General features: G+C 37.8%; 2 protein-coding genes across 2 annotated transcripts in view; both read right to left on the bottom strand.

Annotated features, from left to right (window-relative positions):
- Positions 1 to 1,796: 1,796 nt before the first annotated feature.
- On the bottom strand, positions 1,797 to 8,537 carry LOC127416816 (protein phosphatase 1 regulatory subunit 15B-like). Its single transcript, XM_051656368.1, has 3 exons — positions 6,113 to 8,537; positions 3,581 to 4,713; positions 1,797 to 3,441 (listed from the first exon to the last, which is right to left on the bottom strand). The coding sequence occupies exons 1-3, from the start codon at positions 6,258 to 6,260 to the stop codon at positions 3,229 to 3,231; spliced, it is 1,494 nt and encodes a 497-aa protein (XP_051512328.1). The 5' UTR covers positions 6,261 to 8,537; the 3' UTR covers positions 1,797 to 3,228.
- A 557-nt stretch (positions 8,538 to 9,094) lies between these two features.
- Positions 9,095 to 16,245, bottom strand: part of LOC127416798 (phosphatidylinositol 4-phosphate 3-kinase C2 domain-containing subunit alpha-like) — a 60,858-nt gene continuing 53,707 nt past the window's right edge. Inside the window, exons 25-33 of the mRNA XM_051656346.1 lie at positions 16,135 to 16,245; positions 15,796 to 15,905; positions 15,489 to 15,696; positions 14,970 to 15,094; positions 13,830 to 13,947; positions 12,460 to 12,541; positions 10,483 to 10,592; positions 10,183 to 10,308; positions 9,095 to 9,902 (exon numbers count right to left, since the gene is read on the bottom strand). The exon at positions 16,135 to 16,245 is cut by the window's right edge and continues 46 nt beyond it. Coding sequence (XP_051512306.1) covers positions 9,720 to 9,902; positions 10,183 to 10,308; positions 10,483 to 10,592; positions 12,460 to 12,541; positions 13,830 to 13,947; positions 14,970 to 15,094; positions 15,489 to 15,696; positions 15,796 to 15,905; positions 16,135 to 16,245 — 1,173 coding nt within the window. The 3' untranslated portion in view covers positions 9,095 to 9,719. The remainder of the gene's footprint in view (positions 9,903 to 10,182; positions 10,309 to 10,482; positions 10,593 to 12,459; positions 12,542 to 13,829; positions 13,948 to 14,969; positions 15,095 to 15,488; positions 15,697 to 15,795; positions 15,906 to 16,134) is intronic.

Raw genomic sequence — 16,245 nt, 5'->3', positions numbered from 1 at the left:
ATTCTTCCTTGACTTAGATCATTCATACCCTGGGTAAAGGAAAAGCCTTTACTTTTGCTCAGTATATATACACTGGCAGCCAAAGGTTTGGAATAATGCACAGATTTTGCTCTTATGGAAAGAAATTGGTACTTTTATTCACCAAAGTGGCATTCAACTGATCACAATGTATAGTCAGGACATTAATAACGTGAAAAATTACTATTACAATTTGAAAAATATTCTAGCTGTCAGTTTGTCCAGATACTCAGGTGACATTTCACCCCACACTTCCTGTAGCACTTGCCATAGATGTGGCTGTCTTGTCGGGCACTTCTCATGCACCTTACAGTCTAGCTGATCCCACAAAAGCTCAATGGGGTTAAGATCCATAACACTCTTTTCCAATTATCTTTTACCCAATGTCTGTGTTTCTTTGCCCACTCTAACCTTTTCTTTTTGTTTTTCTGTTTCAAAAGTGGCTTTTTCTTTGCAATTCATTTTATTTTTTGCAAAACAATAGTAGTAAATAATATGACTAATTAAAACACAATTGAATAAGTGATAAAAATGAGTTAATCTACCAATGTCAACACACATGAAAAACTTCATATACATTTATATTCCTCTATTAAAAGCTTCCTGCTAATGCTCAAAACTAAGCAGAAATACTTGTGAGCTCAACTTAAATGTATTTCAGGTTTACAAGTATTTAAACGATTTATAAGAGAAAGGTTTTATGAAATGCAAAGAAGTAATTAATGATATCAAAAGGCAATTTACTTGAGTAGACCTCTCACCCATATGCACACAATGGCTCTGTGAAGCTGTTGTTACTACTTTGAATATTTAAATATTTTTACATATCACATCAGACAGGGAAGCTTAAGCTCAGTAGTCAGATTTTTTTTTATCACCACATACAATGACCATGCACGTTATTGACGTGTGTGTGTGTGTGTGTACTCACTTGTAACATTCAGTCTGTCCTATATTGTTAACACCTCAGTCAATGCAATCGCACTATTTCAAAACTGATGCTGGTATGCAGAGTTTCTCTCTGGAACGTGAGGCGTGACTGACTACCTGTTCTGCCCTCTTTTTATTTCATTTTTATTTTATTGTCTCTTACACTGTGGCTGCTGACTACTCTATTGCATCAGGCAGTCTGTGCTTTGTAATTGTGACTCCAGAGATCCCCCTTCTCAAGCTTTGGACTCTCCAGGATGAGTAATAGAGGCTGGGGCTGTTCTGGCTGCCCTCCCACAACACACCAGCCACTGCTGCAATCATATGCAATCCTCTCATAGTGCTGTGTTGTTGCCTAGAGACCAGGGTCACCTGGGTGAAGGCACCTTAGGAGAGGAAGACACCATAGCAGCACTACCATCATGCATCCAGCTAATAACCCCACCTTCAAACTAGTCTCAGATGAGTTGCTTTCCAAGCTGACCCTGAAAGAACAACCAGTGAGTTATCATGTTACTGCCATATTCTGTATCAGCAGCCAGTGGAAAGACAAGCCCACCCAGTGTCTTTCACAATAGCATATGCTCACCTTTACTTTATCCCGTAACATGAGCAGACAGGGAGGTGTTATCTGCGGCTCAAGGACAAAGGATTATTAAATTAGCAAGACTTGGAATCTGTTGCCGCAGCCAGCATGAAAGATTGCGTAAATGATTGCTTGTCTTTGCACCATGCAAGTTTGTGTTGCCGCTGATGCTAATTGATTTCTCCTCAAGGGACAGAGTTTCATCACGCTTTGTTTTTTAACCCCTCTCTTGCAAAGGCTGCACACAGCAGTCTCACAGGAATTCTCTACCTCTGCATGAGGCTACAGTCAGTGTCAGAGTCTGAGACGCAATGAACTAGTAAGACGCAACCAAAACAAATGAGCCAGGACACAGTTCAAGCAAACAAATTGTACATTCAACAATGTGAGGAGAGATAATTACAATATGAAGAGCAATAAAGTTTAAAATGTAAAAAAAAGCAAACAATTGCTGTAAAGCAAATGAAAGGTGTTTACTGCCATGTAATTTAGCCCCAAGTACAAATTGCAATGATTAATGAAGAGAAAATAAGCAAATATCTGGTAATAGTATTTGTTCTTGATCTAAATGAACTCAACATAAATTGAACAATTATATATAAAAATGTAAACATTGTAGTGCATTGTAACTTGCCATTGTTACCTTTTTTGCTCTTATGCATTTTCTTAAATACAAATAATTAAAAACAAAACAAAATCCTACTTCACATCACTTCAGTGGTGTTAAAGGGATAGTTCACCCAAAAATGAAAACTCACCCCCATGCCACCCCAGATGTGTTTGACTTTCTTTCTTCTGCAGGACACAAAGATTTTTTGAAGAATATTTCAGCTCTGTGGTCCATACAATGCAAGTGAATGGTGACCAAAACTTTGAAGCTCCAAAAAGCACGTAAGGCAGCATAAAAGTAATCCATTAGACTACAGTGGTTTAATCCATCTTCTGAAACAATCCATTCGAGGCAGGCCAAAATATAACTCCTTTTGTCCTGTATATCTTTCCTTTGCAGTCTCTAGGCACGATCGCGATTCCAAATTCTATTACACTTTCTAGTGCTTGATGCATGCGCAGAACGCTAGATGGCGCTAGGAAGTGTAATCGAGCTTGAAATCATGATCGCCAAGGAGACTGTTGATGTCAAAATTTATAGTGAAAAAGAAGTGAAATTTTGGTCTGTTCTCACCCAAAACCAATTAGATCACTTCAGAAGACATGGATTAAACCAGTGGAGTGATGTGTTTTCCTTTAATTTTGCCTTTATGTGCTTTTTGGAGCTTCAAAGTTTTGGTCACCATTCACTTGCATTGTATGGACCTACAGAGCTGAAATTTCTTCTAAAAAATCTTTGTTTATGTTCTAAAGAAGAAAGAAAGTCATACACATCATACACATGAAAGATCATAAACATGAAAGATGAGAGAATTTTCATTTTTGGGTGAACTATTCCTTTAAGTGAAAATATAAAAACATGTCTACTATTCTAATATATACCCAATATTTGTGTTAAAAAATAAATATTTGTAATCACATTAGTTACATTGTAAAGCATAGCAAAAACATGGTTCACATTCAGTTGCAGCGAAGGAAATATGTGAGGTAAAACTGTCAATATAAATCAAATTAACAGTCTGGGAACTATATGATCAACGATAACAATCAGGATTGTTAAGACTTTTTTGCAGATCAAGAACCAGTTACTTCATCTGTATGCTGTCCTTATAGGCCCAAAGCTTTTCCCTGTGTTGTCGACTAAAACAATAGCCAATGGCCTTCTCAGTCTCACTGATTCTCTTTCGGAAGCGGTCTCTATCCCGGGCGAGCTCCTCCCACGGTCCCTTACGAGATGCATGAAGGGCAAAGGACCAAGCTTGCATCTTATGAACTTGCACAATGGGAGAAAATTTGACCTGGAAAACATTAGCATCAGTACTTTTATTAAGCAATGATAGATATGCCTGGCATGCCATTGCACAACATGCTTGTCATGTTGTAGACGTTTTAATCATGCGATCCAAATAAATGTATAGGTAGTAAAGAGATAATTACTTTCTTCAATGTAGGACATTTCCTCTGGTTGCACCGTTTAGCTGTCTGACCAGCATGCCTTCTCCATGGCACCACAGATAATGTATCGACAGAAAATTTGTGGCAGCAATGGCGAGCAACTTTCCTTTGCAGTAAAGGGGGCTTTGAGCACCTTGAAGATTTTAAGTTTCTGACTGTCGAACTTTGCATGTTTTGGCTGGGTGGACCAGAACAGTGCTTCGAAGCTGTTGGGGTAGCAGGTGAGCTCTGAAGAGTGGCTCTGAAATTCAGTGGGTGATAGGGGTCATGATTCTGAGAGAGGGACCTCCATAAGGCTTCTTCTTCTTCATCTTCAGAACCTGGTTTTGAAGAGTCAGAGCCTGTAGATGCAGTGGACTGTGATGCAGTGGGACTTTCAGACTTTTTAACTGGCTGTGAAACAACTTCTGCTTTGCTTTTTTCTGTAACGGCACTGGACAAACAAGCAGTAAAGCGCAGGGGGTGGTATGGATCCGAAGAGCTGGTCAGAAGCTCCCAGAGTCTGTCACTTTCATCTCTCTCTCCTTCTAAGCAGGAACTGTCTGTGCTACCCCAGCTTAACTCACTGTCTGAAAACTGACCTACTGACTTCAGTTGACCTAGTCCTTGAACATCCTCTGTAGACGATCTACATGAGCTAGGATCATTGATGGGTTTCTCTGGCTTAACAATCTCCTTTGCAGAAAATCCTGACACACATGCAGCGAAAGACACTGGAGAGCACCTGCTCTCTCCACATTTCCTCTCCGAACCTCCTAATACACTCCAGTCATATCCATGTTTCCACATGGAGTGATCACCAATGTAGAGGTCTTCACTGTCTGTGAGACACTCTGTTGCGTGGGACACAAAGTCGTCCACCAAAGAGCAGCAGAGCTCATCGTTGACCAGACTGGATAGGACGGCCCTGGAATGAGAGCTTACGTCAAAGGGGTCCCTGGCAAATTTTGAAAGCGAACCAGAACCACCGACAACCATGTTTTTGTTGCTTTCAAACAAAGAGGAGAGCAGGAAACTGTCAGAGGGGTCTCCTGACCCACTTGTCATGTGCTGTATGTGTTGCCCTGTCTCGTTCGTAATTCTCAGATGGACTTCAAACCTGAACATCTGGAAAACTGGGGATCAAACAAAACAAAAAAACGTTGCTGGAGTTACTTTAGGGGCCATTATAATATATACACACACCTCTTATTACAATAAATAAATAAATGTTAACATATTCTATCCTGAAATTTCACTTCCACTCAATCTAGGACAGGGGTTTTCAAACTGGGGTCCAGGGAAAATTTCAGAGAAATATAAAAAACTATATTAACTGAATTTGATATTATTGACATTTCAGTTTAATCGAAATGTTTCTCTTCAGGTTCATACATTTAACATTTAACAAAGTAGGCTTAATATTTTTCAGATACTTAGGGATGCACTGATATGAACATTTTTGGCCGAAGTCTTACAGATTTTAACCAAAAAAATATAGACTGATACGATACTTATTTTTTGCTACTTACTCATCTTATTTTGTCATCAGATCACTGTTTTGCTTAGGAATTATACTTTAAAAATGAACAAAGTGGTACAAATAAATAATTTCAATTGATTTGGATAGGATCTGTTGAACACTGACAGGCCAAAATTTTAAGAGAACCACAATGAAAGATAAATAGAAGATAAAAAAAATAAAATAATAATAAATAAATAAATAAATAATATATATGACAATTTATGTGGGAGAAAAGTTATTTTGCATTTGTTTTTTATTCTAAAAAATAGAACTCACATTTTTACATATTTGGATAGAACATTACAAATTAATACTATTCATTATTATATTCAACGTGATTTTCTTTTCAGAAATAATTTATCTTGGTTGGTATTACACATAGAAAAATGATTTAAAAATGTAACTCAATACAACGCAATAATATGTACGTAATTACTTACAAAATAAGCCATCGGCTTTTCACATAATGTTTTAATAGTTGATTTTGGCTTTAGTACAATATAATATAAAAGCCAATTAGATAAACTGTCTTTATAAATTGTATCTGGTCTTTGTACACAAAATATGTAGCGACCTTTCGGCCTATATATTTTAGGAGGGGGTCCTTCGCAATGAGATTGTCATATTTGGGCGTCCATGGCATCAAAACGCCTGATCTAGACTATTCTAGTTTACTGTTGAACTGTGGTATTGTGGCACTGCCTTTGTCGGCAGCTATGATAAATCACTTGTCCTTTGTATAAAAGCGTATGTTAAATAAATGTGTGAAAGTGAATAAACAGGATGGATGGATGGATGGATAGATAATGTACAAATACACATCAAGGAAAAACTCATCCAATTATTTAGTACCTGCACACAAATCTATGTTAATAAAACTATAAGATTAATCCTTGTACAGTAATCGGAGGAAATGGGCAACTAACTTATTTACAGAGCAAGTGGAGTTTGCGTAAAAATACATTTCAATGCAAAGATATGCTGTAAAGATGCGTCAGTTTGTAAGTTACCCGTCATCAAAGTGCAGCAGATGATCTGGACCAGCAGTCGTAAGTGGTCCCACACCACACACAGCATCTGTTTGGTCCAGGGCAACAGCATCATCCCGCTGTCCCCGAAGCGCCGCAGCGCTATCCGCTCTGTTCCGCTCCTTTCCATCTTCAACCGATCAAACGTCACGTATTCTGATACTCGTCCCTTGGTTTGTTTTCTTTGTGGTACTTTATCGACTGATTTGTGAAGTTTGCAAACCACATTTTCCCAAATGTATGAGAGTTAACTCCGTGCAAAAGCTGCTGAGGTCCACATGATGACAGGTAACCGTTAGCGTTTACAACACCTCCGAAATGAACGTCTACTCAAACTTATGAAAATGCTCCACTGTACACAAATATCTCCAGCCCCTGATGAAGTGAACTTTGATTTGATCGCATATGTGTCACTCAGATTAAGACCGCCCCCTCTCGCAAATAACCACGCCCAAGCAATGACGTAGTACGTTTACGCATGGTTTATTTTCCCATGTGATATCTGTTGCGAAGGCATAAGCTAACATCTGCTTCTCTTACATCACGCCATTACTTTGAGCTTATTACCTCCTGATGCCAATTAATTTAAGCCACTTCATTCTTTTTTTGTAGCCCTGTTTAAAAATATAATTATATCATACGGTCCACCAGTTAAAGAGACCAAATTACTAGTATTGACAGTTAAAGTTCCCAAGCTGTGTTTGGGGGGAAAAAAAAAACTATGTAGATGACTAAGAGGTGTGGTAAAGTTAAAAAAAAAAAAAAAAAAAAAAGGTCAATTATGAGATGTTCGGCAGAATGTTAGCCTCAGTCATCACTCCCTTTCATTGCATATTTTCCCCATACAATGAAAGTAAATGACAAAATGTAAAAAATAAATAATTGTGTAAAGTACTAATGTAGATATAGGTTTGATACATAATTTCTTATGTGGCATAGACACACCATATAGACACTATATAGCACTATAAAGGAACTGTACACAGATTCCACATGTGCCTAAATCAAAACAAGTCAGAAGATGCCAGTAACACAAGGCAACTAATTTAGTTTAGATTAAGTTTTAGTTTTACAAAGTGTGCAAAAGTTTATTCAAATGATGTAGTATTTGTTTCATGTTTCAGTTAAATGTAAGATGGAATTCATTAGAATCTGAATGTACACCATCCACAACATTAACATTCCTGTGTGAACCCAGTGACAAATCGTTCATATTGCTTTTGCAGCAAGCCATCACCCAGGAGACAAAACAAATGTGTACACTGAGTAACTTTCTCTCTAGATGCTTTCTCGCAGCAAAAGCCTTTTTAATGAGGTGGTAGAGATCCTTTGGCAGATCTAGGGTTGATCTGTGATACCCAGTTGCAAGAAACCCCTCAAGTTAGGAAAACCCTTTGTGGTAATAGCCTGACAAGGAGTTTTTTCATTGACCTTTTTAACTTCATGAGGGCAATTAATTTTGTACCGTTTAAAAATATACAGCGCAAGAGTACACTTACAGTATGACTAAATGTGATAGATTCTCATTCTGAGTGTCATTTCTGTGCCATTTGCGCCCCTGAACAGAATGTAAAAAATGATCAGTTTTCAAACAGATTCCAAAAAACTCCCCGTCATCATTTGGTCAGAAAACAGATAATCCTGCCCCAAACTCATACGACTGGTCAGTCAATGTTGCTGTTTTGAGCTGGACAGTCTGCTCAAACAAACAGAAAGCTCCACAGAACCACAGTGTTTACACTTTTAGGTGAAATCAACCAACAAATGGCTTACTTATAGTTGACTGCATTAGAAGGTGGTATATGGGGAAAAAAAGGTATGAATTATAGAATTCAGATCTCAGAATTCAGCAGAGAAATAACTACAAGTATTAATCTCCTTGATATGAATACACTGTGAATGCATTAGTCACCCAAAAGGTTTTGTGTTCCTTGTCTGCCCCCTACTGGTTAATGTGTTTTTTTTTTTATTTTTATTGCCAATTAAATAAGTTATTAAAGGAATTGTTCACCCAAAAATAAATATGCTTTCATCATTTACTCACCCTCATTCCATCCCAGATGTGAATGACTTTCTTCTGCTTTTTAGAAGAATACTTTAGCTCTGTTGGTACGTACAATGCAAGTGAATGGTGACCAAATCTTTGAAGCGCCAAAAGCAAATAAAGGCAGTGTAAAAGTAATCCATATGACTCCAGTGGTAAATCCATATCTTCTGAAGCAATGTGACAGGTGTGGGTGAGAAACAGATCAATATTTAAGTCCTTTTTTCTTTCAATTACAACATTCTTCATGCATATCGCCACCTACTTGGCAAGAAGAAATTATGGTAAAAAAGGACTTAAATATTGATGTTTCTCACTCCTCGCATTGCTTCAAAGACATGGATTTACCACTGGAGTCGTATGGATTACTTTTACGCTGCCTTTATTTGCTTTTGGAGCTTCAATGTTTTGGCCACCATTCACCTGCAGTGTATGAACCTACAGAGCTGAGATATTTTTCTAAAAATCTTCATTTGTGTTCAGCAGAAGAAAGTCATACACATCTAGGATGGCATGAGGGTGAGTAAATGATGACAGCATTTTCATTTTTTGGGTGAACTATCCCTTTATGGTAAAAAAAGTCATTAACTTCAGAACACAAACTCTAGAGATAGATGTTCAAAAACTTTAGGAGAGAGAGATAGAATTACAGAAAACATTGATTCGGTCAGGTTAAAGATAACCAATAAATAACTGGTCACGTTAATATAAATTAGAATGGCTTTTTTAACAGCCGTAAGAGCGAATCAAGTCAATATTTGCGGAGTGAGTTAAGACTTGCATCTTGTAGATGATTTTAAAAATGCCTCCAGGTAAACTCATAGATTATTATGAAGCTGAGATCAGCCAGTAGCTTTTAGCCACAGGCGCCATTCCCTTTTGAACAGGGTTCATTACACCAATGTCAAAATTCAAAGTGCCTTGGTGCCAAGAACGTTTCATTAAAAGACAGCTTGAACAAAAATGACATAACCACTTAAATGTGTGACCTTGCGGGACGAACATTTTACATTAAATTTACAAAACAGGTATTTCAGTTAGGTATAACACAAATTACTAAGAAAAACAAAAGGAGAGCATATGAAGGCACCCTGTTATTGTTCCCTACAGGCTGGTCTTGAGTTGTTTCAGTTCATTTGGCACATTATCAAAAGCACACTGCTGTGCTTAGCTAGATACCTCAAAACCTTAAAGGCTATTCATATTTCTTATTTGCATATGTAGAAAAAGATAGTGTAAAAATGAGCCGTTTTAAAAATACAAGTGTCAATCTTTCTCTATATATACTTATATATTTATAGAATAATATAAACTCTTCTTCAAGTGAGCCGTTTTGGTCCTCTTATGTCCCAAATGTACATAACCCAATGTTGATTTCTCTTCACACACATAATAAGGTGGATTGCTTATTTCAACAAGGAATCAACCTTGATTAGTGTAAGAGAGGGGACTTGAGGGAATCAGAGTAGTCCTGTAAAGGCACCTGCTGTAGTTGCAACACCCTTTGTGGAAAGACTGCTGGGGAGGGATTATTACTTGTTGGATCTAGAAGTAGGGCACCGTGGTGAGCTTGTACCACTTGATAGTCTCTTTGCTCAGGTCAAAGTCCTTAAGGCTAAGGGTGATGCCACCCAAATAGCAGTTCTCTCGCAAAGACTCTGCACTGAGCACGCTCAGCTGAAGTTCCCTTTGCTTCAAGGTTTCCTTACTGTAACCACTGTACACCAGCTAAAAACAGAAAGAAAACAAAGGGATTATTACCTCTAAGTCTCAGAACAGCCAAAGACAGGTTGGAAAAACTGACCCCATTGGTTGGGCTAATGTTGCTATGTCGGTTTAGTCAAGATGCTTAAACAGAGCAATGTTTTGATAGTGCCACACAGCTACTGTACAGTGTTTACACTTTTTAGGGGAAAAAACACAACAGCTGTGATAAGCGAAATAATTTAAAGGCTGAAAAAATTACATCACCTTTAAATAGATGCTAGGTTGCAGAAGGGACACTTACCATTTCATTAAATGTGGGGTTCCTAGTCTTCCTCGCAATCTTTGTTTTGCGTTTGGAGGTTTTGTGGGGGTCTGGGAGAAGATATGTTTTTACATAAGGGTTTGGGTCTGCTCCATCATTTGACAACTGTGAAAGGTTTTGGAAGAAGGATATATAGCATGTTTAATAAGCCAGAAGGATGCCTCCAATAATCATGAACATAGTCATAATAATAATAATGTATTTAATTCTGGAAATGGTTTGAAGATGTTATTTTAGTAATACATATATACAGTAATACATTATAGAGTTATTTCTTACCAGGTCTTTAATATGCATGACCATGATGAAGAGTGTGCTATTTCGGTAGGACACTGACAGCTTCACCTCACCTTCTACTCGGCCAGTGGTGGGACTCACTGGAGCCATCTCTGGTAAAATATACATCAGTTATTTTATAACCAATTATGGGAATTTGGTGAGTTCAATCCTAATTCTGATAAAATTAGATGATACTAAATGCTGAACAGATGGCAGTAAACATTTAACCTTGAGCCACCTCATACAGCTTCGCTATTCGCAGCGCATATTTTAAATTAATGTAAACCGACTGAATACTGTTCACAACACTCTACGCTGTCATTTAAGGGTTAAACTTCTGGCGCAATGCATCACGTGACACAACAGCGTGCCATTAATTTCCGTGAAGCGTTTCTACTGGCGCAGTGCCAACAAAAGTGCCTCTGGCAAGAAACCTCTTTAAATTGTTTTGATTGAAACCTGTTTGGTTGTAAAGAGTAGTGTCTCTAGTTTCGTTTGATATGCCCCTTTAAAAAAATCCATTCATTTTTCATGCGTCAGCACGCTGATAAACATGAAGTCCACATATGTTGAAAATGGGAACTTATTCCCTCAGAAGTTGAAAAAAACTACCACATTTGTGGGTCATTTCGCTTCATTTTAATATACATTTTGTTATATTTTATTTTGTTATCACTGTACAATATGGTTCTATTCATTAAAGGAATTAACTTTCACATTCTTCTTCTTGTGTTTTTGGTGATTCACATTCTTGGTGCATACACCCTCTACTGGGCAGGGAGAAGAATTTCTATCAAAATTTTACTTAAATATTGATCTCTTTCTCACCCACACCTATCATATCACTTCTGAAAATATGGATTTAGCCACTGTAGTCATATGGATTACTTTTATGATGACTTTGTGATTTTTAGAGCGTCAAAATGTTGGCACCCATTCACTTGCATTGTATGGACTACAGAACTGAAATATTCTTCTAAAAATCTTAATGTGTTCTGCAGAAGAAAGAAAGTCATACACATCTGGGATGGCATGAGGGTGAATAAATGATGAGAGATTTTTCATTTTTGGGTGAACTATTCCTTTAACATCAGTAAATGCATTCCTATATATTTACTGTGCATTTTCACATTGAGAATCAATGGGTTTATCAAAAAGCTGAAAAATATTGCTTTCAGAGGCTTTATATGTAGTTAGGATGAAAATAAGGTGCATTTCGAACTGTTCTGAGACCAGTGCAGAGAAACAGCACACTGGAGGTTAAGTCATTCACTAAATAGGGAGCAAGGGTGCATCCTATAGCTTTCTATGCAGCAAAGTGCATTCACTCCTAAAATCTGACCAAAAGTTAAGTTTCAGGCTGCAGATGATGTTCTGACCACTCAACATGTTTGGCAGACATGTTACAATTGTAATCAGTACATAGATTTTATTTTAACATGGTTGGCAGTGACTGGATGATGCTGGTCATTACTTTGAATAAGAATAGTTTATTCAGCTTTATAGAAAATCAGCTGTAATGTCTATAACGTCCCAAAAACATTAATAACCAACACTCCTGGAAACATAATAAACAATTTGATGAAAAGAATCTGACTTTCTATAGCTTGGTATTATTTAAAATGTCACAACTTAGTGTCCACATATGTGGACATACATTTTTAGGAAAACTATTTGCTCTAGAAAAAAAAAGATTTTTTTTTTTTTAAAATGCTACTAGTTGCAAATAAAAAAGGGAAATGGAAAATACGCACAGCAGTCACGCTTAGGTCTCAGGAGGTTAAAGCATAAAAAACTGTAGCATGTACAATATACTGTTTCACAAGTACCTGTTCCTGAAAACAATCGTATAATCAACCATAGTTTCATCCATCCATGTAAAACAGCTTTCCTTAAAAGGTTGGATGCTACGTGCATATTGCACTTCAGAGGCCGTAACCTTAAATTATGGCTTTACAGAGTATTTTGCTCACATACCTGGAGCTTTTGGGAGTCCATCAATCCCTTCTTGCTTGTCATCTCTCACAATAGGGTGGAAGAAGGTGTAGATAAGATCACACTGCCAAAAAATATACAAATTAATAAATAAAAAGACGGGAGTCTTATAACAGATATTAACTAAATAACAATATTAGTAACTTTTTTCTTTTTTTTTTCTTCAGAAAATGTAAAGGGTCATGTAATGAAAAGTAACAAAAGACTGTATTTTTTTAAAACCCCATTAAAATCAAAATTAAAGTTTTGTTACATTTAGGCCATGTATATTAGCTTTAAGGTCATCTATATGCTATTGTACTTCTAAACGTTGGCAAAATTAGCTTTCAGCAGAAGTACGCATTTAAAATTTGCAGTCTCTCTTACAACTAAAAAGACCCAGGAAAACTCATGACTTCACAAAGCTGTTGAGAAATTGTCTAATCAAATGCTTTCCAGCTCGAGAACGTACCCTCCCCATATGTCTGTTGAGTGCACATGGCTGTGTTCTTACTGGCATAGAAGATGCCTTCGCACTTCGAAGGGAGAACAATCCATGCTGTAGGGTCATTGCAAACAGAATGTCCAATAAGAATCACTTAAAAAGTGAGTTCCGAATACCGTTATCACCTTTCAACCCCCCCCTACACCAGCACACTCACAGTGGAGTGTAATTGTCTTCCAATGGAATAGGGCATAGGGATGATCACTTCTGAATGGAATGCAGGACTTGGCCGTGAAGAAAGTGGCCGGAGTTTATTCATGTTTTCAATGCAGCCATTTTATTTCTAGAGATTTCTTGGGATCTAAAGCACGAGAAAGTGTTCTTTACTCTCTTTATTTAGTGTATTCCGATTCAAAACATTAATATATTGTGATCTTTTACTCGCTTGTTTCTCATTCATCTGCATTGGTCTTGCACAACTTCCCTCTGATTGTTTTGCAGGATCAAGACACAATACCAATGCTTGCTGGTACACAAGCGATAGCTCCTGGTGCTATGACACAAACTGCGCATCATTACCAGTACAGCGTACCACGGTGTCATTGTTCAGCTCTGAAGTCAGTAAAAAAAATAAAAATAAAATAAAAAAAAAAAAAAAAAAAAAAAGATACATTTTTGAGATAAATTCTCCATTCCCTGGTCGAACACTGGCTCTGACATGAGAAGCTTCATTTCAGAGGAAAAGGGGTATGCGTTTGGCTTTGCCATAAAGCCTGCTGGCTATTTCTAAAGAAGGGATGAACCCACTGACATATCCCACCCCAGGTTCCTGTTTCAGCAGGAAATATGTCAACACACCACAGAAAATGCCGCTTGTCAAGGCAGTTCACGGAAACTTTAAAAATAAGTTAATTCTCCATGTACCCACCTGGTTGACCTCTGCTGAACTCCTCATCAGACTGTGCACATAGCTGTTCAATTCCACTTTCCTCTTCGATGCCACATCCTTGATGTGTGTGCGCCCCAGCACCATTTTATTAGGGAATCTATAAAACAGGAATATATTAGTTTCTAAGGAGGAACAAGCGAGAGCAGGATGAGACAAACCACGATACAAGAGAGTTAATGGGATAGTTCACCCAAAAATTAAAATTATCTCATTATTTACTTACCCTCATGATATCCCAGGTGTTTATGACTTTCTTTCTTCACCAGAACACATTTGGAGAAAATAAGAAAAATATCTCTGCTCAGTAAGTCCTTAAAATGCAAGTGGATGGTGATCAGACTTTTGAAGCTCCAAAAAGAACAGGTAGTCAGCATAAACGTCAGATATAACTCCAGTGGTTAAATAAATGTCATCTAAAGTGACACAATTGCTTTTGGTGTGAAAAAAGATCAATATTTAAGTACTTTTTAACTATAATCCAACGCTTACAGTATGCTTCACAAGAGGGTGGAGATCACGCGTTGTCTCGTGTGACATTCACGTGGCCATGTTACGGACGTAATCTCACCTCTCAGTTGAGACATCCAGGATAAGCACATTAACGCACCATTGTGAGTAAAGAAACAGATAAATACAGATCTAAACCAAAATCAAAGAAGCTTCTGTACAGTACTCCTACTCACTTGTAAACAGCGCTGCTCTTCCATGCGTATTGCACGTGCCTCAGTTCTTACGTGTCTCACGTGCCAACGCCATTACATCACACGCGCATACCGCTGCTGTCCAGAGGATGATGTAGAGTTTAAGAAAATAATTAAATATTGATCAGTTTCACACCAAAAGCGATCATGTTTCTTTAGAAGATATTAATTGAACAGCTGGTGTCGTATCGATGACGTTTATGCTGACTGTCTGTGATTTTTGGAGCTTCTCTGATCACCATCCACTTGCATTTTAAGGATCAACTGAACTAAGATATTTTTCTAACTTCAAATGTGTTCTGGTGAAGAAAGGAAGTCATACACACCTGGGACATCATGAAGGTAAGTAAATGATGAGAAAAAATTGCATTTTTGGGTGAACTATCTCTTAAAGACAGACAGAGGTAGGTTGACAAACCCTGGTAGCTTCCACAGAGGGAAAAGAATGGTCAACTTGTTGTGTAGTTCTTGGAACTCATCAAAAGTGCGGAAGACAAACTGGGGCTCACTCTGACCTTCCCTAAGGAGCCGCACTACATATGTCTGTGAAAGAAAGAGAATTACCATAATTACAAGATGATAACTTGAAAATTCCACTTTGGGCATTTTTTTCCACATCCTCGGCCTAGGAAATGATTGGCTTCTATTGTTCATAACGCCAAAATAGATCCATATCTAGCTTTGATGGTAATGACAGCACATAAATTCCCCTCTTACAAAGTACTGAAGAATAAAGAAAGCAAACCAGGTAACAAGGGCTATAATAGCACATAAAACTGTGAAATGTTTTTACAAACTCATAATTACAGTCATTTCGACATGATGTGAAAGCAACTTCACAAGTGTCAAACATATTCAGAGAGCATATTCTTTAAGAATTACTGGTTTGCCAATAACCTGGACATGAAACTATAGTAAGGTTTGATGTAGGTCTTACATAGTGCTTGTCAGGGTTGTATCTCTTTTGAAATGAAAATATGGAGGCATCTCGGATTCGGCCGTCCTGCTTTATTGTGTACGTGCGGGGAGCAAATGAGAGGATGGGCTCATCATTGGAGGGGAGGCCAGAGAAACGCATCTGGGCCAAATTATGGATGAAGAAATTAAACTTTGTGGCAACACTGCCCAGGCTGGATTCAATCAACCTATTAGAAAAAAGGTGGAGGAAGAGAGACAGATATACAGACAAAGTATAATGATTGTGATTTGATCCTGGTTTAATAGGAGTCTGTGTAGAATTCTACCTTGTGAAGAAAATGGTAGCTTCTACATCCGAAGTCTGAGGTTGAAGAGCATCATGTACATATTTAAGATCCTGGACTCCAGTCAGCTCAGGTAAACCCGAATGTGTCATCTGTCACAGTCCAACACACAGATTCCAAACTGGTGAATAAACAAGTATACAGTACAGCAACAAAAGTTCAAGATGAAAAAAAACGCTGATCATTGAAGGGTGATCAAATATGTCCTGGGATGTGCAATCACTTGCCAGGTAGCTTCTGTTGCCTACAATATTCACATAAACCTTGAGTGATGACACAAGACTATAGAGACGAGAACACTTGTGTGTTACAGTGCGTTACCAGAGACAGCAGGTTGAGGAAGAGGTTGGAGTGTTTGCGTATCAGGTTGTAGGCTTGAGAGCAAAGGTCAACGAAAAGCTGAAAGCGACTAGTGGGTCTTTCTCCTCCATT

The sequence above is a fragment of the Myxocyprinus asiaticus genome, chromosome 26 (assembly GCF_019703515.2).
Source record: "Myxocyprinus asiaticus isolate MX2 ecotype Aquarium Trade chromosome 26, UBuf_Myxa_2, whole genome shotgun sequence".
In the NCBI taxonomy this organism is placed as follows: domain Eukaryota; kingdom Metazoa; phylum Chordata; class Actinopteri; order Cypriniformes; family Catostomidae; genus Myxocyprinus; species Myxocyprinus asiaticus.
The sequence above is the reverse complement of the archived record's forward strand: the minus strand, read 5'-3'. Positions and strand labels throughout refer to the sequence as shown.

What these genes read in the sequence shown, in the direction of transcription:
- LOC127416816 (XM_051656368.1), bottom strand. Translation starts at nt 6,260, where the DNA reads ATGGAAAGGAGCGGAACAGAGCGGATAGCGCTGCGGCGCTTCGGGGAC. An exon ending in CTGCTGCACTTTGATGACGG is followed by an intron (nt 4,714 to 6,112) that starts GTAACTTACAAA and finishes TTTGATCCCCAG; the next exon opens with TTTTCCAGATGTTCAGGTTT. An exon ending in AATGTCCTACATTGAAGAAA is followed by an intron (nt 3,442 to 3,580) that starts GTAATTATCTCT and finishes AATGTTTTCCAG; the next exon opens with GTCAAATTTTCTCCCATTGT.